General features: G+C 36.8%; 1 protein-coding gene across 1 annotated transcript in view; it reads right to left on the bottom strand.

Moving 5' to 3' along the window:
* Positions 1–26,299, bottom strand: part of LOC137359046 (cytochrome P450 2K6-like) — a 124,055-nt gene that overhangs the window by 80,755 nt on the left and 17,001 nt on the right. The window contains exon 4 of the mRNA XM_068025162.1: positions 17,147–17,307. Coding sequence (XP_067881263.1) covers positions 17,147–17,307 — 161 coding nt within the window. The remainder of the gene's footprint in view (positions 1–17,146; positions 17,308–26,299) is intronic.

Below are 26,299 nucleotides of genomic sequence, written 5' to 3' on the forward strand. Positions count from 1 at the left end.
CATTATATTTCAGTATTTGAATAAGATTCCGATTGACATTATATTTCTGGATTGGAATAAGATTCCGATTGACATTATATTTCGGTATTGGAATAAGATGCCGATTGACATTATATTTCAGTATTTGAAAAAGATGCCGATTGACATTATATTTCAGTATTTGAATAAGATGCCGATTGACATTATATTTCAGTATTTGAAAAAGATGCCGATTGACATTATATTTCAGTATTTGAATAAGATTCCGATTGACATTATATTTCTGGATTGGAATAAGATTCCGATTGACATTATATTTCAGTATTTGAATACGATGCCGATTGACATTATCTTTCAGTATTTGAATAAGATTCCGATTGACATTATATTTCTGGATTGGAATAAGATTCCGATTGACATTATATTTCAGTATTTGAATACGATGCCGATTGACATTATCTTTCAGTATTTGAATAAGATTCCGATTGACTTTATATTTCGGTATTGGAATAAGATTCTGATTGACTTTATATTTCAGTATTTGAATAAGATTCCGATTGACATTATATTTCTGTATTTGAATAAGATTCCGATTGACTTTTTATTTCAGTATTTGAATAAGATTCCGATTGACATTATATTTCTGAATTGGAATAAGATTCCGATTGACATTATATTTCGGTATTGGAATAAGATGCCGATTGACATTATATTTCAGTATTTGAAAAAGATGCCGATTGACATTATATTTCAGTATTTGAATAAGATGCCGATTGACATTATATTTCAGTATTTGAAAAAGATGCCGATTGACATTATATTTCAGTATTTGAATAAGATTCCGATTGACATTATATTTCTGGATTGGAATAAGATTCCGATTGACATTATATTTCAGTATTTGAATACGATGCCGATTGACATTATCTTTCAGTATTTGAATAAGATTCCGATTGACATTATATTTCTGGATTGGAATAAGATTCCGATTGACATTATATTTCAGTATTTGAATACGATGCCGATTGACATTATCTTTCAGTATTTGAATAAGATTCCGATTGACTTTATATTTCGGTATTGGAATAAGATTCCGATTGACTTTATATTTCGGTATTTGAATAAGATGCCGATTGACTTGATATTTCGGTATTTGAATAAGATGCCGATTGACATAATATTTCAGTGTTTGAATAAGATGCCGATTGACTTTAGATTTCAGTATTTGAAAAAGATGCCGATTGACTTTATATTTCTGTATTTGAATAAGATGCCGATTGACTTTATATTTCAGTATTTGAAAAAGATGCCGATTGACTTTATATTTCAGTATTTGAATAAGATGCCGATTGACATTATATTTCTATTTTGGAATAATATTCCGATTGACATTATATTTCAGTATTTGAATAAGATGCCGATTGACATTATATTTCTGTATTTGAATAAGATGCCAATTGACTTTATATTTCTGTATTTGAATAAGATGCCGATTGACATTATATTTCTGTATTTGAATAAGATGCCAATTGACTTTATATTTCTGTATTTGAAAAAGATGCCAATTGACTTTATATTTCTGTATTTGAATAAGATGCCGATTGACATTATATTTCTATTTTGGAATAATATTCCGATTGACATTATATTTCAGTATTTGAATAAGATGCCGATTGACATTATATTTCTGTATTTGAATAAGATGCCGATTGACATTATATTTCTATTTTGGAATAATATTCCGATTGACATTATATTTCTGAATTGGAATAATATTCCGATTGACATTATATTTCTGTATTTGAATAAGATGCCGATTGACATTATATTTCTATTTTGGAATAATATTCCGATTGACATTATATTTCTGTGTTTGAATAAGATGCCGATTGACATTATATTTCTGTATTTGAAAAAGATGCCAATTGACTTTATATTTCTGTATTTGAATAAGATGCCGATTGACATTATATTTCTATTTTGGAATAATATTCCGATTGACATTATATTTCAGTATTTGAATAAGATGCCGATTGACATTATATTTCTGTATTTGAATAAGATGCCGATTGACATTATATTTCTATTTTGGAATAATATTCCGATTGACATTATATTTCTGTATTGGAATAATATTCCGATTGACATTATATTTCAGTATTTGAATAAGATTCCGATTGACATTATATTTCTGGATTGGAATAAGATTCCGATTGACATTATATTTCTGTGTTTGAATAAGATGCCGATTGACATTATATTTCTGTATTTGAATAAGATGCCGATTGACTTTATATTTCTGTATTTGAATAAGATGCCGATTGACTTTATATTTCTGCATTTGAATAAGATGCCGATTGACTTTATATTTCTGTATTTGAATAAGATGCCGATTGACTTTATATTTCTGTATTTGAATAAGATGCCGATTGACATTATATTTCTGTATTTGAATAAGATGCTGATTGAAATTATATTTCAGTATTTGAATAAGATGCTGATTGACTTTATATTTCTGTATTTGAATAAGATTCCGATTGACTTTATATTTCTGTATTTGAATAAGATGCCGATTGACATTATATTTCGGTATTGGAATAAGATTCCGATTGAGATTATATTTCGGTATTGGAATAAGATTCCGATTGACATTATATTTCAGTATTTGAATAAGATGCCGATTGACTTTATATTTCAGTATCTGAATAAGATGCCGATTGACTTTATATTTCAGTTTTTGAATAAGATTTCGATGGACATTATATTTCGGTATTTGAATAAGATGCCGATTGACATTATATTTCAGTATTTGAATAAGATTCTGATTGACATTATATTTCTGTATTTGAATAAGATTCCGATTGACATTATATTTCGGTATTGGAATAAGATTCTGATTGACATTATCTTTCGGTGTTTGAATAAGATGCCGATTGACTTTATATTTCGGTGTTTGAAAAAGATGCCGATTGACATTATATTTCGGTATTGGAATAAGATGCCGATTGACATTATATTTCAGTATTTGAAAAAGATGCCGATTGACATTATATTTCAGTATTTGAATCAGATGCCGATTGACATTATATTTCAGTATTTGAAAAAGATGCCGATTGACATTATATTTCTGGATTGGAAAAAATTCCGATTGACATTATATTTCAGTATTTGAATAAGATTCCGATTGACATTATATTTCTGGATTGGAATAAGATTCCGATTGACATTATATTTCAGTATTTGAATACGATGCCGATTGACATTATCTTTCAGTATTTGAATAAGATTCCGATTGACATTATATTTCTGGATTGGAAAAAATTCCGATTGACATTATATTTCAGTATTTGAATAAGATTCCGATTGACAATATATTTCTGGATTGGAATAAGATTCCGATTGACATTATATTTCAGGATTTGAACAAGATGCCGATTGACATTATATTTCAGTATTTGAAAAAGATGCCGATTGACTTTTTATTTTGGTATTAGAATAAGATGCCGATTGACTTGATATTTCGGTATTTGAATAAGATGCCGATTGACATAATATTTCAGTGTTTGAATAAGATGCCGATTGACTTTATATTTCAGTATTTGAATCAGATGCCGATAGACTTTATATTTCGGTATTAGAATAAGATGCGGATTGACTTGATATTTCGGTATTTGAATAAGATGCCGATTGACATAATATTTCAGTGTTTGAATAAGATGCCGATTGACTTTATATTTCAGTATTTGAATCAGATGCCGATAGACTTTATATTTCGGTATTAGAATAAGATGCCGATTGACTTGATATTTCGGTATTTGAATAAGATGCCGATTGACATAATATTTCAGTGTTTGAATAAGATGCCGATTGACTTTATATTTCAGTATTTGAAAAAGATGCCGATTGACTTTATATTTCTGTATTTGAATAAGATGCCGATTGACTTTATATTTCAGTATTTGAAAAAGATGCCGATTGACTTTATATTTCAGTATTTGAAAAAGATGCCAATTGACTTTATATTTCTGTATTTGAATAAGATGCCGATTGACATTATATTTCTATTTTGGAATAATATTCCGATTGACATTATATTTCAGTATTTGAATAAGATGCCGATTGACATTATATTTCTGTATTTGAATAAGATGCCGATTGACTTTATATTTCTGTATTTGAATAAGATGCCGATTGACTTTATATTTCTATATTGGAATAATATTCCGATTGACATTATATTTCTATTTTGGAATAATATTCCGATTGACATTATATTTCTGTATTTGAATAAGATGCCAATTGACGTTATATTTCTACATTGGAATAATATTCCGATTGACTTTATATTTCTGTATTTGAATAAGTGGCTGATTGACATTATATTTCTGTATTTGAATAAGATTCCGATTGACATTATATTTCAGTATTTGAATAAGATGCCGATTGACTTTATATTTCTGTATTTGAATAAGATGCCAATTGACATTATATTTCTGTATTGGAATAATATTCCGATTGACATTATATTTCAGTATTTGAATAAGAGGCTGATTGACATTATATTTCTGTATTTGAATAAGATGCCGATTGACATTATATTTCTGTATTTGAATAAGATGCCGATTGACTTTATATTTCTGTGTTTGAATAAGATTCCGATTGACATTATATTTCTGTATTTGAATAAGATGCCGATTGACTTTATATTTCTGTATTTGAATAAGATGCCGATTGACTTTATATTTCTGCATTTGAATAAGATGCCGATTGACTTTATATTTCTGTATTTGAATAAGATGCCGATTGACTTTATATTTCTGTATTTGAATAAGATGCCGATTGACATTATATTTCTGTATTTGAATAAGATGCTGATTGACATTATATTTCAGTATTTGAATAAGATGCTGATTGACTTTATATTTCTGTATTTGAATAAGATTCCGATTGACTTTATATTTCTGTATTTGAATAAGATGCCGATTGACTTTATATTTCTGTACATGAATAAGATGCCGATAGACATTATATTTCTGTATTTGAATAAGATGCTGTTTGACATTATATTTCAGTATTTGAATAAGATGCTGATTGACTTTATATTTCTGTATTTGAATAAGATTCCGATTGACTTTATATTTCTGTATTTGAATAAGATGTCAATTGTCATTATATTTCTGTATTTGAATAAGATGCCGATTGACATTATATTTCAGTATTTGAATAAGATGCCGATTGACATTATATTTCTGTATTTGAATAAGATGCCGATTGACATTATATTTCAGTATTTGAATAAGATGCCGATTGACTTTATATTTCTGTATTTGAATAAGATTCCGATTGACTTTATATTTCTGTATTTGAATAAGATACCGATTTGACTTTATATTTCAGTATTTGAATAAGATGCTGATTGACATTATATTTCTGTATTTGAATAAGATGCCGATTGACTTTATATTTCTGTATTTGAATAAGATGCAGATTGACTTTATATTTCAGTATTTGAATAAGATGCCGATTGACATTATATTTCTGTATTTGAATAAGATGCTGATTGACTTTATATTTCAGTATTTGAATAAGATGCTGATTGACTTTATATTTCAGTATTTGAATAAGATTCCGATTGACTTTATATTTCTGTATTTGAATAAGATGTCAATTGTCATTATATTTCAGTATTTGAAGAAGATGCCGATTGACATTATATTTCTGTATTTGAGTAAGATGTCGATTGTCATTATATTTCTGTATTTGAATAAGATGCCGATTGACATTATATTTCAGTATTTGAATAAGATGCCGATTGACATTATATTTCAGTATTTGAATAAGAGGCCGATTGACATTATATTTCAGTATTTGAATAAGATGCCGATTGACTTTATATTTCTGTATTTGAATAAGATTCCGATTGACTTTATATTTCTGTATTTGAATAAGATACCGATTGACTTTATATTTCTGTATTTCAATAAGATGCCGATTGACTTTATATTTCTGTATTTGAATAAGATGCCGATTGACATTATATTTCTGTATTTGAATAAGATTCCGATTGACTTTATATTTCTGTATTTGAATAAGATACCGAAGACTTTAAATTTCTGTATTTGAATAAGATGCCGATTGACTTTATATTTCTGTAATTGAATAAGATTCCGATTGACTTTATATTTCTGTATTTGAATAAGATGCCGATTGACTTTATATTTCTGTATTTGAATAAGATGCCGATTGACTTTATATTTCAGTATTTGAATAAGATTCCGATTGACTTTATATTTCTGTATTTGAATAAGATTCCGATTGACTTTATATTTCTGTATTTGAATAAGATGCCGATTGACTTTATATTTCTGTATTTGAATAAGATTCCGATTGACTTTATATTTCTGTATTTGAATAAGATTCCGATTGACTTTATATTTCTGTATTTGAATAAGATGCCGATTGACATTATATTTCTGTATTTGAATAAGATTCCGATTGACTTTATATTTCTGTATTTTAATAAGATTCCGATTGACTTTATATTTCTGTATTTGAATAAGATGCCGATTGACATTATATTTCTGTATTTGAATAAGATTCCGATTGACTTTATATTTCTGTATTTGAATAAGATTCCGATTGACTTTATATTTCTGTATTTGAATAAGATTCCGATTGACTTTATATTTCTGTTTTTGAATAAGATGCCGATTGACATTATATTTCTGTATTTGAATAAGATTCCGATTGACTTTATATTTCTGTATTTGAATAAGATGCCGATTGACTTTATATTTCTGTATTTGAATAAGATGCCGATTGACTTTATATTTCTGTATTTGAATAAGATTCCGATTGACTTTATATTTCTGTATTTGAATAAGATGCCGATTGACTTTATATTTCTGTATTTGAATAAGATGCCGATTGACTTTATATTTCAGTATTTGAATAAGATTCCGATTGACTTTATATTTCTGTATTTGAATAAGATTCCGATTGTCTTTATATTTCTGTATTTGAATAAGATTCCGTTTGACTTTATATTTCAGTATTTGAATAAGATTCCGATTGACATTATATTTCTGTATTTGAATAAGATGCCGATTGACATTATATTTCTGTATTTGAATAAGATTCCGATTGACTTTATATTTCAGTATTTGAATAAGATTCCGATTGACATTATATTTCTGTATTTGAATAAGATTCCGATTGACTTTATATTTCAGTATTTGAATAAGATTCCGATTGACTTTATATTTCTGTATTTGAATAAGATTCCGATTGACTTTATATTTCTGTCTTTGAATAAGATGCCGATTGACATTATATTTCTGTATTTGAATAAGATGCCGATTGACTTTATATTTTGGTATTTTAAAAAGATGCCGATTAACATTATATTTCTGTCTTTGAATAAGATGCCGATTGATATTATATTTCTGTATTTGAATAAGATGCCGATTGACATTATATTTCAGTATTTGAATAAGATGCCGATTGACAATATATTTCTGTATTTGAACAAGATGCCGATTGACATTATATTTCAGTATTTGAAAAAGATGCCGATTGACTTTATATTTCTGTACCTGAATAAGATTCCGATTGACATTATATTTCAGTATTTGAAAAAGATGCCGATTGACTTTATATTTCTGTATTTGAATAAGATTCCGATTGACATTATATTTCGGTATTGGAATAAGATTCCGATTGACATTATTTTTCGGTATTTGAATAAGATTCCGATTGACTTTATATTTCTGTATTTGAATAAGATGCCGATTGACATTATATTTCAGTATTTGAATAAGATGCCGATTGACATTATATTTCTGTATTTGAATAAGATGCCGATTGACATTATATTTCAGTATTTGAATAAGATGCCGATTGACATTATATTTCAGTATTTGAAAAAGATGCCGATTGACTTTATATTTCTGTATTTGAATAAGATTCCGATTGACATTATATTTCAGTATTTGAAAAAGATGCCGATTGACATTATATTTCAGTATTTGAAAAAGATGCCGATTGACTTTATATTTCTGTATTTCAATAAGATTCCGATTGACATTATATTTCTGTATTTGAATAAGATTCCGATTGACATTATATTTCAGTATTTGAAAAAGATGCCGATTGACATTATATTTCAGTATTTGAATAAGATTCCCATTGACATTATATTTCTGGATTGGAATAAGAGTCCGATTGACATTATATTTCAGTGTTTGAATAAGATTCCGATTGACATTATATTTCTGGATTGCAATAAGAGTCCGATTGACATTATATTTCAGTATTTGAATAAGATTCCGATTGACATTATATTTCAGTATATGAATAAGATTCCGATTGACATTATATTTCTGGATTGGAATAAGATTCCGATTGACTTTATATTTCAGTATTTGAATAAGATTCCGATTGACATTATATTTCATGATTTGAATAAGATTCCGATTGACATTATATTTCTGGATTGGAATAAGATTCCGATTGACTTTATATTTCAGTATTTGAATCAGATTCCGATTGAGATTATATTTCAGTATTTGAATAAGATTCCGATTGACATTATATTTTAGTATTTGAATAAAATTCCGATTGACATTATATTTCTGGATTGAAATAAGATTCCGATTGACATTATATTTCGGTATTGGAATAAGAGTCCGATTGACATTATATTTCAGTATTTGAATAAGACTCCGATTGACATTATATTTCAGTATTTGAATAAGATTCCGATTGACATTATATTTCTGCATTTGAACAAGATGCCGATTGACATTATATTTCAGTATTTGAAAAAGATGCCGATTGACTTTATATTTCAGTATTTGATTAAGATTCCGATTGACATTATATTTCAGTATTTGAATAAGATGCCGATTGACTTTATATTTCTGTATCTGAATAAGATTCCGATTGACATTATATTTCAGTATTTGAAAAAGATGCGCATTTACATTATATTTCAGTATTTGAAAAAGATGCCGATTGACTTTATATTTCTGTATTTGAATAAGATTCCGATTGACTTTATATTTCTGTATTTGAATAAGATTCCGATTGACATTATATTTCGGTATTGGAATAAGATTCCGACTGACATTATATTTCGGTATTTGAATAAGATTCCGATTGACTTTATATTTCTGTATTTGAATAAGATGCCGATTGACATTACATTTCAGTATTTGAATAAGATGCCGATTGACATTATATTTCTGTATTTGAATAAGATGCCGATTGACATTATATTTCAGTATTTGAATAAGATGCCGATTGACATTATATTTCTGTATTTGAATACATTGCCAATTGTCATTATATTTCTGTATTTGAATTAGATCGCGATTGGCATTATATTTCTGTATTTGAATAAGATGCCGATTGACTTTATATTTCTGTATTTGAATAAGATTCCGATTGACTTTATATTTCAGTCTTTGAATAAGATTCCGATTGACTTTATATTTCGGTATTTGAAAAAGATGCCGATTGACTTTATATTTCTGTATTTGAATAAGATTCCGATTGACATTATATTTCAGTATTTGAATAAGATGCCGATTGACATTATATTTCAGTATTTGAAAAAGATGCCGCTTGACTTTATATTTCGGTATTTGAATAAGATTCCGATTGACTTTATACTTCGGTATTTGAATAAGATTCCGATTGACATTATATTTCTGTATTTGAATAAGATGCCGATTGACATTATATTTCAGTATTTGAAAAAGATGCCGATTGTCTTTATATTTCTGTATTTGAATAAGATTCCGATTGACATTATATTTCGGTATTGGAATAAGATTCCGATTGACATTATATTTCGGTATTTGAATAAGATTCCGATTGACTTTATATTTCTGTATTTGAATAAGATGCCGATTGACATTACATTTCAGTATTTGAATAAGATGCCGATTGACATTATATTTCAGTATTTGAATAAGATTCCGATTGACTTTATATTTCGGTATTTGAAAAAGATGCCGATTGACTTTATATTTCTGTATTTGAATAAGATTCCGATTGACTTTATATTTCGGTATTTGAAAAATATGCCGATTGACTTTATATTTCTGTATTTGAATAAGATTCCGATTGACATTATATTTCAGTATTTGAATAAGATGCCGATTGACATTATATTTCGGTATTTGAATAAGATTCCGATTGACTTTATATTTCGGTATTTGAATAAGATTCCGATTGACATTATATTTCTGTATTTGAATAAGATGCCGATTGACATTATATTTCAGTATTTGAATAAGATGCCGATTGACTTTATATTTCTGTATTTGAATAAGATTCCAATTGACATTATATTTCAGTATTTGAAAAAGATGCCGATTGACATTATATTTCAGTATTTGAAAAAGATGCCGATTGACTTTATATTTCTGTATTTGAATAAGATTCCGATTGACTTTATATTTCTGTATTTGAATAAGATTCCAATTGACATTATATTTCAGTATTTGAAAAAGATGCCGATTGACATTATATTTCAGTATTTGAAAAAGATGCCGATTGACTTTATATTTCTGTATTTGAATAAGATTCCGATTGACTTTATATTTCTGTATTTGAATAAGATTCCGATTGACATTATATTTCTGTATTTGAATAAGATGCCGATTGACATTATATTTCAGTATTTGAATAAGATTCCGATTGACATTATATTTCTGTATTTGAATAAGATGCCGATTGACATTATATTTCAGTATTTGAATAAGATGCCGATTGACATTATATTTCTGTATTTGAATAAGATGCCGATTGACATTCTATTTCAGTATTTGAAAAAGATGCCGATTGACTTTATATTTCTGTATTTGAATAAGATTCCGATTGACATTATATTTCAGTATTTGAAAAAGATGCCGATTGACTTTATATTTCTGTATTTGAATAAGATTCCGATTGACATTATATTTCGGTATTGGAATAAGATTCCGATTGACATTATATTTCGGTATTTCAATAAGATTCCGATTGACTTTATATTTCGGTATTTGAATATGATGCCGATTGACATTATATTTCAGTATTTGAATAAGATGCCGATTGACATTATATTTCAGTATTTGAATAAGATGCCGATTGACTTTATATTTCAGTATTTGAATAAGATGTCGATTGACATTATATTTCTGTATTTGAATAAGATGCCGATTGACTTTATATTTCAGTATTTGAATAAGATGCCGATTGACATTATATTTCAGTATTTGAATACGATGCCTATTGACATTATATTTCAGTATTTGAATAAGATGCCGATTGACTTTATATTTCTGTATTTGAATAAGATGCCGATTGACATTATATTTCAGTATTTGAATAAGATGCCGATTGACATTATATTTCAGTATTTGAATAAGATGCCGATTGACATTATATTTCAGTATTTGAATAAGATGCCGATTGACTTTATATTTCTGGATTGGAATAAGATTCCGATTGACTTTATATTTCTGGATTGGAATAAGATTCCGATTGACATTATATTTCGGTATTTGAATAAGATGCCGATTGACATTATATTTCGGTATTGGAATAAGATGCCGATTGACATTATATTTCGGTATTGGAATAAGATGCCGATTGACATTATATTTCAGTATTTGAAAAAGATGCCGATTGACATTATATTTCAGTATTGGAATAAGAGTCCGATTGACATTATATTTCAGTATTTGAATAAGATTCCGATTGACATTATATTTCTGGATTGGAATAAGATTCCGATTGACATTATATTTCGCTATTGGAATAAGAGTCCGATTGACATTATATTTCAGTATTTGAATAAGATTCTGATTGACTTTATATTTCAGTATTTGAATAAGATTCCGATTGACATTATATTTCTGGATTGGAATAAGATTCCGATTGACATTATATATAAGTATTTGAATAAGATTCCGATTGACATTATATTTCTGGATTGGAATAAGATTCCGATTGACATTATATTTCAGGATTTGAACAAGATGCCGATTGACATTATATTTCAGTATTTGAAAAAGATGCCGATTGACTTTATATTTCGGTATTGGAATAAGATTCCGATTGACTTTATATTTCAGGATTTGAACAAGATGCCGATTGACATTATATTTCAGTATTTGAATAAGATGCCGATTGACTTTATATTTCAGTATTTGAATAAGATGCCGATTGACTTTATATTTCAGTATTTGAATAAGATGCCGATTGACTTTATATTTCGGTATTTGAATAAGATGCCGATTGACTTTATATTTCGGTATTTGAATAAGATGCTGATTGACATTATATTTCTGTATTTGAATTCGATCGCGATTGGCATTATATTTCGGTATTTGAATAAGATGCTGATTGACATTATATTTCTGTATTTGAATTCGATCGCGATTGGCATTGTATTTCTGTATTTGAATTCGATCGCGATTGACTTTATATTTCAGTATTTGAATAAGATGCCGATTGACATTATATTTCAGTATTCGAATAAGATTAGAATTAGAATTCGAATTAGTACATTACAGCGCAGTACAGGCCCTTCGGCCCTCGATGTTGCGCTGACCTGTGAAACCATCTGACCTACACTATTCCATTTTCATCCATATGTCTATCCAATGACCACTTAAATGCCCTTAAAGTTGGCGAATCTACTACTGATGCAGGCAGCGCGTTCCACGCCCTTACTACTCTCTGAGTAAAGAAACTACCTCTCACATCTGTCCTATATCTATCACCCCTCAACTTGAAGCTATGTCCCCTCGTGTTTGCCATCACCATCCGAGGAAAAAGACGCTCACTATCCACCCTATCTAACCCTCTGATTATCTTATATGTCTCTATTAAGTCACCTCTCCTCCTCCTTCTCTCCAACGAAAACAACCTCAAGTCCCTCAGCCTTTCCTCGTAAGACCTTCCCTCCATACCAGGCAAGATTCTAGTAAATCTCCTCTGCACCCTTTCCATAGCTTCCACATCCTTCCTATAATGCGGTGACCAGAACTGCACGCAATACTCCAGGTGCGGTCTCACCAGAGTTTTGTACAGCTGCAGCATGACCTCGTGGCTCCGAAACTCGATCCCCCTACTAATAAAAGCTAACACACCATATGCCTTCTTAACAGCCCTATTAACCTGGGTAGCAACCTTCAGGGATTTATGTACCTGGACACCAAGATCTCTCTGTTCATCTACACTACCAAGAATCTTCCCATTAGCCCAGTACTCTGCATTCCTGTTACTCCTTCCAAAGTGAATCACCTCACACTTTTCCGCATTAAACTCCATTTGCCATCTCTCAGCCCAGCTCTGCAGCCTATCTATGTCTCTCTCTACCCTACAACATCCTTCGGCACTATCCACAACTCCACCGACCTTAGTGTCATCTGCAAATTTACTAACCCACCCTTCTACACTCTCTTCCAGGTCATTTATAAAAATGACAAACAGCAGTGGCCCCAAAACAGATCCTTGCGGTACACCACTAGTAACTAAACTCCAGGATGAACATTTGCCATCAACCACCACCCTCTGTCTTCTTTCAGCTAGCCAATTTCTGATCCAAAGCTCTAAATCACCTTCAACCCCATACTTCCGTATTTTCTGCAATAGCCTACCGTGGGGAACCTTATCAAATGCCTTACTGAAATCCATATACACCACATCCACTGCTTTACCCTCACCCACCTGTTTGGTCACCTTCTCGAAAAACTCAATAAGGTTTGTGAGGCACGACCTACCCGTCACAAAACCGTGCTGACTATCTCTAATGAACTTATTCTTTTCAAGATGATTATAAATCCTGTCTCTTATAACCTTTTCCAACATTTTACCCACAACTGAAGTAAGGCTCACAGGTCTATAATTACCAGGGCTGTCTCTACTCCCCTTCTTGAACAAGGGGACAACATTTGCTATCCTCCAGTCTTCCGGCACTATTCCTGTCGACAATGACGACATAAAGATCAAGGACAAAGGCTCTGCAATCTCCTCCCTAGCTTCCCAGTGAATCCTAGGATAAATCCCATCTGGCCCAGGGGACTTATCTATTTTCACACTTTCCAAAATTGATAACACCTCCTCCTTGTGAACCTCAATCCCATCTAGCCGAGTAGCCTGAATCTCAGTATTCTCAACAACATTTTCTTTCTCTACTGTAAATACTGACGCAAAATATTCATTTAACACTTCCCCTATCTCCTCTGATTCCACACACAACTTCCCACTACTATCCTTGATTAGCCCTAATCTAACTCTAGTCATTCTTTTATTCCTGATGTACCTATAGAAAGCCTTAGGGTTTTCCCTGATCCTATCCACCAATGACTTCTCGTGTCCACTCCTTGCTCTTCTTGGCTCTCCCTTTAGATCCTTCCTGGCTAGCTTGTAGCTCTCAAGCGCCCTAACTGAGCCTTCATGTCTCATCCTAACATAAGCCTTCTTCTTCCTCTTGACAAGCTCTTCAACTTCTTTAGTAAACCACGGCTCCCTCGCTCGACAACTTCCTCCCTGCCTCACAGGTACATACTTATCAAGGACTCACAGTAGCTGCTCCTTGAATAAGCTCCACATTTCGATTGTTCCCATCGCCTGCAGTTTCCTTCCCCATCCTACGCATCCTAAATCTTGCCTAATCGCATCATAATTTCCTTTCCCCCAGCTATAATTCTTGCCCTGCGGTATATACCTGTCCCTGCCCATCGCTAAGGTAAACCTAACCGAATTGTGATCACTATGACCAAAGTGCTCACCTACATCTAAATCTAACACCTGGCCGGGTTCATTTCCCAGTACCAAATCCAATGTGGCATCGCCCCTGGTTGGCCTGTCTACATACTGTGTCAGAAAATCCTCCTGCACACACTGGACAAAAACTGACCCATCTAAAGTACTCGAACTATAGTATTTCCAGTCGATATTTGGAAAGTTAAAGTCCCCCATAACAACTACCCTGTTACTCTCGCCCCTGTCGAGAATCATCTTCGCTATCCTTTCCTCTACATCTCTGGAACTATTCGGAGGTCTATAAAAGACTCCCAACAGGGTAACCTCACCTCTCCTGTTTCTAACCTCGGCCCATACTACCTCAGTAGACGAGTCCTCAAACGTCCTTTCTGTCGCTGTAATACTCTCCTTGATTAACAATGCCACATCCCCCCTCTTTTACCATCTTCTCTGTTCTTACTGAAACATCTAAATCCCGGAATCTGCAACATCCATTCCTGCCCCTGCTCTACCCATGTCTCCAAAATGGCCACTACATCGAGATCCCAGGTACCAACCCATGCTGCAAGCTCACCCACCTTATTCCGGATGCTCCTGGCGTTGAAGTAGACACACTTTAAACCAGGTTCTTGCTTGCCAGTGCCCTCTTGCGTCCTTGTAACCATATCCCTGACCTCACTACTCTCATCATCCTGTACACTGGCACTACAATTTAGGTTCCCATTCCCCTGCTGAATTAGTTTAAACCCCCCCGAAGAGCACTAGCAAATCTCCCCCCCAGGATATTGGTACCCCTCTGGTTCAGGTGAAGACCATCCTGTTTGTAGAGGTCCCACCTACCCCAGAAAGAGCCCCAATTATCCAGGAAACCAAAACCCTCCCTCCTGCACCATCCCTGCAGCCACGTGTTCAACTCCTCTCTCTCCCTATTCCTCGCTTCGCTATCACGTGGCACGGGCAACAACCCAGAGATAACAACTCTGTTTGTTCTCGCTCTAAGCTTCCACCCTAGCTCCCTGCATTTCTGTCTTAAATCCCCATCTCTCTTCCTACCTATGTCGTTGGTGCCTATGTGGACCACGACTTGGGGCTGCTCCCCCTCCCCCTTAAGGATCCCAAAAACACGATCCGAGACATCACGAACCCTGGCACCTGGGAGGCAACATACCAACCGTGAGTCTCTCTCGTTCCCACAGAACCTCCTATCTGTTCCCCTAACTATGGAGTCCCCAATGACTAATGTTCTGCTCCTCTTCCCCCTTCCCTTCTGAGCAACAGGGACAGACTCTGTGCCAGATACCTGTACCCCATTGCTTACCCCGGGTAAGTCGTCCCCCGCAACAGTATCCAAAACGGTATACCTGTTGAGGGAAACGGCCACAGGGGATCCCTGCACTGCCTGCTGGTTCCCTCTCCTTCCCCTGACGGTAACCCATCTACCTACTTCTTTTACCTGAGGTGTAACTACCTCCCCATAACTCCTCTCAATAACCTCCTCCGCCTCCCGAATGATCCGAAGTTCATCCAGCTCCAGCTCCAGTTCCCTAACGCGATTCTCGAGGAGCTGGAGTTGGGTGCTCTTCCCACAGATGCAGTCAGCAGGGACACTGTTGGCGACCCTCACCTCCCACATTCTGCAGGAGGAACATACAACTGCCTTAACCTCCATTCCCACTATTCCAAATTCCCAACAAATCTACTGAAAAACCAAAAACAAAAAGTCAAAACTTGTTAGGTTAGCAATCCAACGGACAGAACTTCTTAAATAAAAAGCTTACCTTATCAACACACCAGAGTCCTTTTTTTTTGGTTAGAAGAGGAGGGTGGGTGGGAGACACGACACGTGTAGTGTCTCAGGTACAGCCATCACACAAATATATACTTTTTACTTACCCAGCAGTCCCCTGGTCCTCCGAAAACAAAAGGGAATTCACTTTTAAACTTACACAGAAATTGACTTCACAGCTGTAAGCCCGCTCACGCACCTCTGTTACTATCAAAGCTGCAGTCACCGAAACTAAAAAAGGTGCCGATTGACATTATATTTCAGTATTTGAATAAGATGCTGATTGACATTATATTTCTGTATTTGAATAAGATGCTGAATCCCACTGTAACACTCCTATTAGTTCCTGATCCCTGTTGTGTTATCCTCTTCGTGCAAGGATGTGAAACCCATTGTATTATCCTTTAACTAGGACCTCAATCCCATTGTAATATCCTTTCAATAAGTTCCTGATACACATTATATTATCTTATTTGAGTAAGGTGCTTAAATCAATGTGGGACCAGAGCAGGTCTGAATTGCTCGATCTTTGCTTTCACTGTGACGTAAACATCATTACTACTTGTTCAGGTAGGTACAGTATTGTGCTGAAAAATGTTGACATATCAGACTTACCCGAATCCATACAGTCGTATTGATTTTATCATATTTCTCCAGTACTTTGAAGAACCGCTTGAATATTTCATCTTCATGTTCAAATCGTTGCTGAAACAGCATCATGGCAATGAGATTAGAAGCGGCTACACTCAGGTGTTCGTTCGGTCGGAAAGGCTGACCTGGAAAACAAGAGCAGCTATTGGAATAAATAATTGTGAGCTTTGTCATCTGTCCAGATACAGATAGATTATCCACCATGTGGATCAGCTGCCCATGATACACCCATTGAGTCAAGAGAAGGGGAAGTAGACGGGCTGTATAATGGGCAGATGATCTATTAACAACCTGTTTGCACCTCTGCTGTAATTGAATTTCATCCCCACTGGCTCATGGAGGGAATCACTGGCTGTGTAACCTGGCTCTCTGTTCTAACATGATGGGACTCTATGGACTCAGCCAGTGTTCAGAGTCGTAAGATCTGGGACGAGGTCTTTCAGTCACTCAATCCCCCAGTTCACCTTGTATTTGTATGGCCTGCATTCGTGCTCTCTGTGTAGGGGCTCTTGCAGTCCCTGAAATGATATATGTGAAGGTGATGAGGAACTTTGTTCAGTGTTGTTTGCCCCAGAAACGTGAGGTCCTCCTTTTAGACAAGTTATTACACGGCTAAAGGCCTTACCTACATTCTGACCACCAAGAGCATCTATTGGAAATCCGCCTGAACGGTACTTAGAATGTGAAATTCTCAACCACAAACCAAATCTCTGCAGTCCTGCCACATCCAGTTATGAATGGTGGTGGACAATTAAACAACTACCCAGAGCAGGAGGCTCCACAAATATCCTCATCCTCATTAATAGAGGAGCCAAGCACATCAGTGTAAAAGGCTGAACCATTTGTAACAATCTTCAGCCAGAAGTGCTGAGTGGATGATCCTCACGGTCTCCCCAAGGTCCCCAGCATCATAGATGCCAGTCTTCAGTTAATTTGATTCACCCCACATGATATCAAGAAATGAACGCACATACTGGATACTGCAAAGGCTGTGGGCCCTGACAGCATTCCGGCAATAGTACTGAGGACTTGTGCTCCAGAACTTGCTGTACCCCTAGCGCCCCTGTTCCAGTACAGCTACAACACTGGCATCTACCCAGCAATGTGGAAAATTGCCCAGGTATGTCCTGTACACAAAAAGCTGGGCAAACCCAATCAATCCAGTTACTGTTCCGTCAGGCTACTCTCTATTATCAGCAAAGTGATGAAAGTGCTAACAAGTGGCACTTAAACAGCAACAACCTCTCACCGATGCTCAGTTTGGGTTCAGCCAGAGCCGCTCGGCTCCAGACCTCATTACAGCCTTGGTCCAAACACAGACAGCAGAACTCCAGAGGTTAGGTGTGTGTGATTGCACTTGACATCAAGGCAGCATTTGATTGAGTTGAAGTCAAAACGAGCACAAAGAAGATGGTTGTGGTTGTTGGACGTCAACCATCTCAGCCCCAGGACATCACTGCAGGATTTCCTCAGGGTAGTGTCTGGGCCCAACCATCTTCAGCTGCTCCATCAATGACCTTCCCTCCATGTTAAGGCCAGAAGTGGCGATGCTCGCTGATGATTATATGATGTTCAGTACCATTTGCAAATTATCTGATACTGTTATGACTGACCGCTCCAGTCAAAGCCCCCAGTCAAAATATATGATTCTAATTGTGGTGGGAGAAACGCACTGTTAATTCAGTCCCGTCACTCCACAGATCGGCCAACATATCTTGATAAACTTTCCCAATTAAAGAAAGACCCAGCCAAATTGTACCATCTGTTAATCCCTGAATGAGGCTAACCAAACCAGGTTTCTTCAAATCAACAAATTAACTGTTTAATTAGAAAAACTAAATTCTTAAATACTATGAAGATTTAAACAACATTTAAAATAGAAAAAAATAGAATCCTTGCAAATTCACAATCCAATGTTGCTTGAAGTCCTCACAGCCATCCGATGGGGAAAAAAAGGGTTCTTCCATAGTCGAACAGTCCGTAGTCGAATTCCAGCAGTAAGTGATGCTTTTCTTCTCCAGTGATGGATTTCAACAATTAACAACTTGCAAACACTTTCAATAGAATCAATCTGACTTCAGAGTTTTTGAGGAATAAAAGATTGTCACAGTCTAACTTCCCTTCCTTCAGTTGAAATTATCAGAGATCTCTGTTTTGGCTTGACTTGCTTTTAGAATTTTGAGATAATAATAATTAAGCAAACTAAAATTCTCTTCCTTCAGTTTAAATGGCTGAGAGCTCTTTTTTCAGGTGCTAACACCACAGCGATCTGTCTGAGTGTGTTCTCTGTTAGAACGGACTGCCTTCATCTAAAAAGCCAGTTCAAAATAGTTTTGTAATATCTGTATCGCTTAATGCTCAGTCCAAGTGGCTGTATCCATGGTAACGAGAATGCACACTTTGAATCACCGTCTCTGAATGGCTGGATCCAACAGCAAATGAAAATGCATTTTCTCTAACTCCTGAGTCTTGCTGGTTCTGAAATCAGTACTGATCTTTTGCCAGCCTTAAAGGCAAACCACATATTCCCCAGAGAAAAAAAAACTACAGGCCTATGACATTACTGAAGAAGTCCATATGCAGCAAGACCTGGACAACATTCAGGCTTGTGCTGTTAAGTAGCAAATGACATTTGTGCCAAACAAGTGCCAGGCAATGACCATCTCCAACAAGAGAGAATCTAACCATTTTCCCTTGACATTCAATGGCATTACCATCGCTGAATCCCCCACCATCAACGTCCTGGGGTTACCATCGTGCAGCAACTGAACTGGAGCAGACACATAAGTACTGTGGCTTCAACAGCAGGTCAGAGATCGTGAATTCTGCATTGAGTAACTCACCTCCTGACTCCCCAATGCCTCTCCACCATCGACAAGGCACAAATCAGGACAGTGATGAAATACTCTCCACTTGCTTGGATCAACGTGGTCCCAACAACACCCAAGAAGCTCGACACCATCCAGGACAAAGCAGCCCGCTTGATCAGCACCCCACCCACCACCTTCAACATTCACTCCCTCCACCACTGATGCACAGTGGCTGCAGTGTGTACCATCTACAAAATGCCCACATCCCATGAACAAATAAAAAAGATGCGTTTCTAACAGGTGTACCCATTTCTGCTAAATATTTCAATTAATTTCCAGTGTCAAACATATGAGACAGAAAGTCAATAGTACAAACTGGAAAGGGAGAAGATTTCAGCATTCATGAGTCATCCTACTCTGACCTATAACCTCTAACTTCTCCAGGTGGAACTACATTGGCAGGAATTACACTCTGAATAGAATTAAGTTGGATGCTGTGGAAGAACCGATGGATATAGGGTTTAGTTTCACAGGACATTAACGGCAGCTCCTCAGGTCCAGAAGATTGCAATTAAAAAGTGAATATAATTTGAGGTTTGATTGGGAGAGGTATAGATTTTAAAAGCCAAGAGGTGATGATGAAGTAGCATTCAGCTCCACAATAGAGGAAGGACATTGAGGCTTTAGTGAGGGTGCAATGCACATTCACTCAGATGCTGCCTGGTATGAGGAAATTCAAATACAAAGAAATACAAAGAAAGAGTGAAAAAATAATGGGTCCTTTAAATTAGATTGATGCACTTTATGGGGCAATACAATAAAAATGTACTAAATTGTGAAAAAGCTGGGACAGGATGAGCTGAGGTAGACTGTTTCCAGTAGTTTACAGTGAAGAATGAGGGTCCAAGGTTAAATGTAAGAGATTTGGAACAGAAGACAAGAGGAACTTGCACACTCAGTCTGCACACTGAGTTTCATCTGAACTAATGGTTAAGGCAGAACGTGTAAGATTAGATTGGAAACAGAAGAGTTTGAAGGGATATGGGAACAGTGTGGGTAAGTCTGATTGGATCTATTTGCTCATATGGATAGTAAATAACAATGCAGTTTGGTTGGGTTGAATGATCTATTTCCATGTTGTATCTATTATCTTCCTTTGTGTTATGTATCTCCATTTTATTTCCATAACTATGGTTACTGTTCCACAGATATATCTTCTCTTGTTCGTAAGCTTCAAATATTCCAGCCTAAAATCCCTCTCTTTCCTCTATCTTCTTGTTATGGACAGGTGAAAATGATGGGGATGGTTCCCTCTTTTTCACCTTTTGACTGACCAAAGTCAGTGCGTTTTTTTTTAAAAGGTGCTTTTTACCCCTGAGAGCTTTAACTGTCATGAACAGACAAATGACAGGTTTTTTCATAAGTTTAGAAGAAAGAAAATTTTTATTATACAACATCCAAAATATACACAACAACACCTACTCTCACAGATAGACACACACTCAAGAAAAGGTAGTGATTATGAAGATAGCAAGCATTAGAGTCATAGAGTTATACAGCACAGAAACAGTCCCTTCGGCCCATTGTATCTGTTCCGGCCATGAAGCACCTGTCTATTCCAGTCCCATTTTCCAGCACTTGGCCCATAGCCTTGTATGCTATGGCATTTCAAGTGCTCATTAACTGTTATGAGGATTCCTGACTCTACCACCCCCTCAGGCAGTGCGTTCCAGATTCCAACCACCTTCTGGGTGAAAAAATATTTCCTCAAATTCCCTCTAAACCTCCTGTCCCTTACCTTAAATCTATGCCCCCTGGTTATTGACAGCTCCCCTCAGGGAAAACGTTTCTCCCTATCCATCCTATCAATGCCCCTCATAATTTTGTATACCTCAATCAGGTCTCCCCTCAGCCTTATCTGCTTCAGGCAAAACAACCCTCGCCTTTTCAGTCTCTCTTCATAGCTGAAAAACGCCAGCCCAGGCAACATCCTGGTGAATCTCTTCTGCACCCTCTCCAGTGCAATCACATCCTTCCGATAGTGTGGTTATCAGCACTGTACACAGTACTCCAGCTGTGGCCTAACTAGCATTTTATACAGCTCCATCATAACCTCCCTGCTCTTATTTTCTATGTCTCGGCTGATAAAGGCAAGTATCCCATATGCCTTCCTACCAACCTATCTACCTGTGCTGCTGCCTTCAGTGATATATGGACAAGGACACCAAGGTCCCTCTGACCCTCTGTACTTCCTAGGGTCCTACCATCCATTGTATATTCCCTTGTCTTGTTAGTCCACCCAAAATGCATCACCACACATTTCTCAGGATTAAATTCCATTTGCCACTGCTCCGCCCATCTTACCAGCCCATCTGTATCATCCTGTAATCTAAGGCTTTCCTCCTCATTATTTACGACACCACAATTTCCATGTCATCTGCGAACTTACTGATCATAGCTGCTATATTCACGTCTAAATCATGAATGTACGCTACAAATCCCAGCACCAATTCCTGCGGTACACCACTGGTCACAGGCTTCCAATCTCAAATGTAACTCTTGACCATCACCCTCTGCCTCCTGCCACTAAGCCAATTTTGGATCCAATTTGCCAAATTGCCCTGGATCTCATGGACTCTTAACTTCTTAGCTAATCTCCCATGCTGGACCTTATCAAAACCTTACTGAAGTCCATGTAGACTACATCAACTGCTTTACCCTCATCTACACACCTAGTCACCTCCTCGAAAAATTCAGTCAAATTTGTTCGACATGATCTCCCCTGACAAAGCCATACTGACTATCCCTGATTATTCCCTGCCTCTCCAAGTGGAGATTAATCCTGTCCCTCAGAATTTTTTCAATAGTTATCCCTGCTACCCTTCTTGAATAATGGTACCACATTCGCTGTCCTCCAATCCACTGGCACCTCTCCTGTGGCCAGAGAGGATTTGAAAATTTGTGTCAGAGCCCCTGCTATCTTCTCCCTTGCCTCACAGAACAGCCTGGGATACATCTCATCTGGGCCTGGGGATTTATCCACTTTTAAGCTCACTAAAACATCGAATACTCCCTCCCTTTCAATGTTAATATGTTCAAGTACATTGCAATCCGCCTCCCTGATCTCCAAACCTACATCGTCCTTCTCCATAGTGAACACAGATGAAAAGTAATCATTTAAAACCTCACCTATGTAATCTGGCTCCACACACAGATTGCCACATTGGTCCCTAATGGGCCCTACTCTTTCCCCGGTTATTCTCTTGCCCTGAATATACTTACAAAATGCCTTGGGATTTTCCTTTATCTTGCTCGTCAGTGTTTTTTTCATGCCCCCTCTTCGCTCTCCTCATTACTTTTCTAAGTATCCCCCTGCACTCTCCATACCCCTCAAGGGCATCCGCTATTTTCAGCACTCTGAATCTGCCATAAGCCTTTGTTTTTTTCCTTATCCAATCCTCTACATCCTTTGACATCCAAGGTTCCCTGGGCCTATTAGTCCAACCCTTCACCTTAATGGGTACATGTTGGTTCTGAACTCTCACTATTTCCTCTTTGAATGACTCCCACTGGTCTTCTGTAGACTTTCCTGCAAGTAGCTGCTCCCTGTCCACTTTGGCTAGATCCTGTTTTATCCTATTGAAATCGGCCTTCCCCCAATTCAGTACCTTTATTTCTGGTCTCTCTTTGTCCTTTCCCATAACTACCTTAAATCTTCCAGAGTTATGGTCGCTATCCCCGAAATGCGCCCCCACTGACACATCTACCACTTTTCTGGCTTTATTTCCTCAGATTCGGTTCAGTACAGCCCCTTCTCTTGCAGCACTTTCTACATGATAGCTCAAAAAGCTGTCCTGGATGCACTTAAAGAATTTCGCCCCCTTTAAGCCTTTTGCACTAAGACTATCCCAGTTATTATTGGGGAAGTTGAAATCCCCTACTATTTTTACACCTCTCTGAGATTTTCCTACATTGGAACAACATTGGCTATTCTCCAGTCCTCTGGGACCTCACCTGCAGCCAATGAGGATGCAAAGATTTCTGTCAAGACCTCAGCAATTTCTTCCCTTGCCTCCCTCAGTATTCTGGGGTAGATCCCATCAGGCCCTGGGGATTTGTCAACCTCAATGCTTTGTATGACACCCAACACCTCCTCCTTTTTGATAATGAGAGGACTGAGACTATCAGCACTCCCTTCCCTAGGCTCATCATCCACCAAGTCCTTCTCTTTGGTGAATACTAATGCAAAGTACTCATTTAGTACCTCGCCCATTTCCTCTGGCTCCACACATAGATTCCCTCCTCTGTCCTTGAGTGGGCCAACCCTTTCCCTGGTTACCCTCTTGCTCTTTAGAGATACAGCACTGAAACAGGCCCTTCGGCCCACCGAGTCTGTGCCGACCATCAACCACCCATTTATACTAATCCTACACTAATTCCAAATTCCTACCACATCCTCACCTGTACCTATATTTCCCTATCACCTACCTATACTAGGGGCAATTTATAAAGGCCAATCTACCTATCAACGTGCAAGTCTTTGGCATGTGGGAGGAAACCGGAGCACCCGGAGGAAACCCACGCAGACACAGGGAGAACTTGCAAACTCCACACAGGCAGTACCCAGAATTGAACCCGGGTCGCTGGAGCTGTGAGGCTGCGGTGCTAACCACTGCGCCACTGTGCCGCTGTATAAAAAGGCTTGGGATTTTCCTTAATCCTGTTTGCCAATGACTTTTCATGACCCCTTTGAGCCCTCCTGACTCCTTGCTTAAGTTCCTTCCGACTGTCTTTATATTCCTCAAGGGATTCATCTGTTCCTAGCCTTCCAGCCGGTATGAATGCTTCCTTTTTCTTTTTGACGAGGCTCACAATATCCCGCGTTATCCAAGGTTCCCAAAACTTGCCAAACTTAATCTTCTTCCTCACAGGAACATGCTGGTCCTGGATTCTAATTAACTGACATTTGAAAGACTCCCACATGTCAGATGTTGATTTATCCTCAAACAGCCGCCCCCAATCTAAATTCTTCAGTTCTTGCCTAATATTGTTATAATTAGCCTTCTCCCAATTTAGCACCTTCACCCGAGGACTACTCTTATCCTTATCCACAAGTACCTTAAAACTTAGGGAATTATGGTCACTGCTCCCGAAATGCTCCCCTCCTGAAAGTTCGACCACCTGGTCGGGCGCATTCCCCAATACCAGGTCCAGTACGGCCCCATCCCTAGTTGGACTATCTACGTATTGTTTCAAGAAGCCCTCCTGGATGCTCCTCACAAATTCTGCCCCATCCAAGCCCCTCGCACTAAGTGAGTCCCAGTCAATATTGGGGAAGTTAAAATCACCCACCACTACAACCCTGTTACCTTTACATCTTCCAAAATCTGTCTACATATCTGCTCCTCTACCTCCGCTGGCTGTTGGGAGGCCTGTAGTAAACCCCCAACATCGTGACTGCACCCTTCCTATTCCTGAGCTCCACCTATATTGCCTTACTGCACGCCCCCTCCGAGGTGTCCTCCCGCAGTACAGCTGTGATATTCTCCTTAACTAGTAATGCAACTTCCCCACCCCTTTTACATCCACCTCTATCCTGCCAGAAGCTTCTAAATCCCGGAACATTTAGCTGCCAATCCTGCCCTTCCCTCAACCAAGTCTCTGTAATAGCAACAACGTCATAGTTCCAAGTACTAATCCAAGCTCTAAGTTCATCTGCCTTACCTGTTATACTTCTTGCATTGAAACAAATGCACTTCAGACCACCAGTCCCTCTGTGCTCCGCAACATCTCCCTGCCTGCTCTTCCTCTTAGTCTTACTGGCCTTATTTACCACTTCCCCCTCATTTATTTCACTTGCTGTCCTACTACTTTGGTTCCCACCCGCCTGCCACACGAGTTTAAACCCTCCCAAGTGACGCGAGCAAACCTCGCAGCCAGGATATTTGTGCCCCTCCAGTTTAGATACAACCCGTCCTTCTTGTACAGGTCCCATCTGTCCCTGAAGAGATCCCAATGGTCCAGATATCTGAAACCCTCCCTTCTACACCAGCTGTTCAGTCACGTGTTTAGCTGCACTATCTTCCTATTTCTAGCCTCACTGGCACGTGGCACAGGGAGTAATCCCGAGATTACAACCCTGGAGGTCCTGTTTTTTAACTTTCTACCTAACTACCTAAACTCCCCCTGCAGGACCTTGTCACTCCTCCTGCCTATGTCGCTGGTACCGATGTGTACCACAACCTCTGGCTGTTCACCCTCCCCTTTCAGAATGCCCCCTGTCCGTTCAGAGACATCTGGCACCAGG

The sequence above is a fragment of the Heterodontus francisci genome, unplaced genomic scaffold, assembly GCF_036365525.1.
Source record: "Heterodontus francisci isolate sHetFra1 unplaced genomic scaffold, sHetFra1.hap1 HAP1_SCAFFOLD_562, whole genome shotgun sequence".
Lineage (NCBI taxonomy): Eukaryota > Metazoa > Chordata > Chondrichthyes > Heterodontiformes > Heterodontidae > Heterodontus > Heterodontus francisci.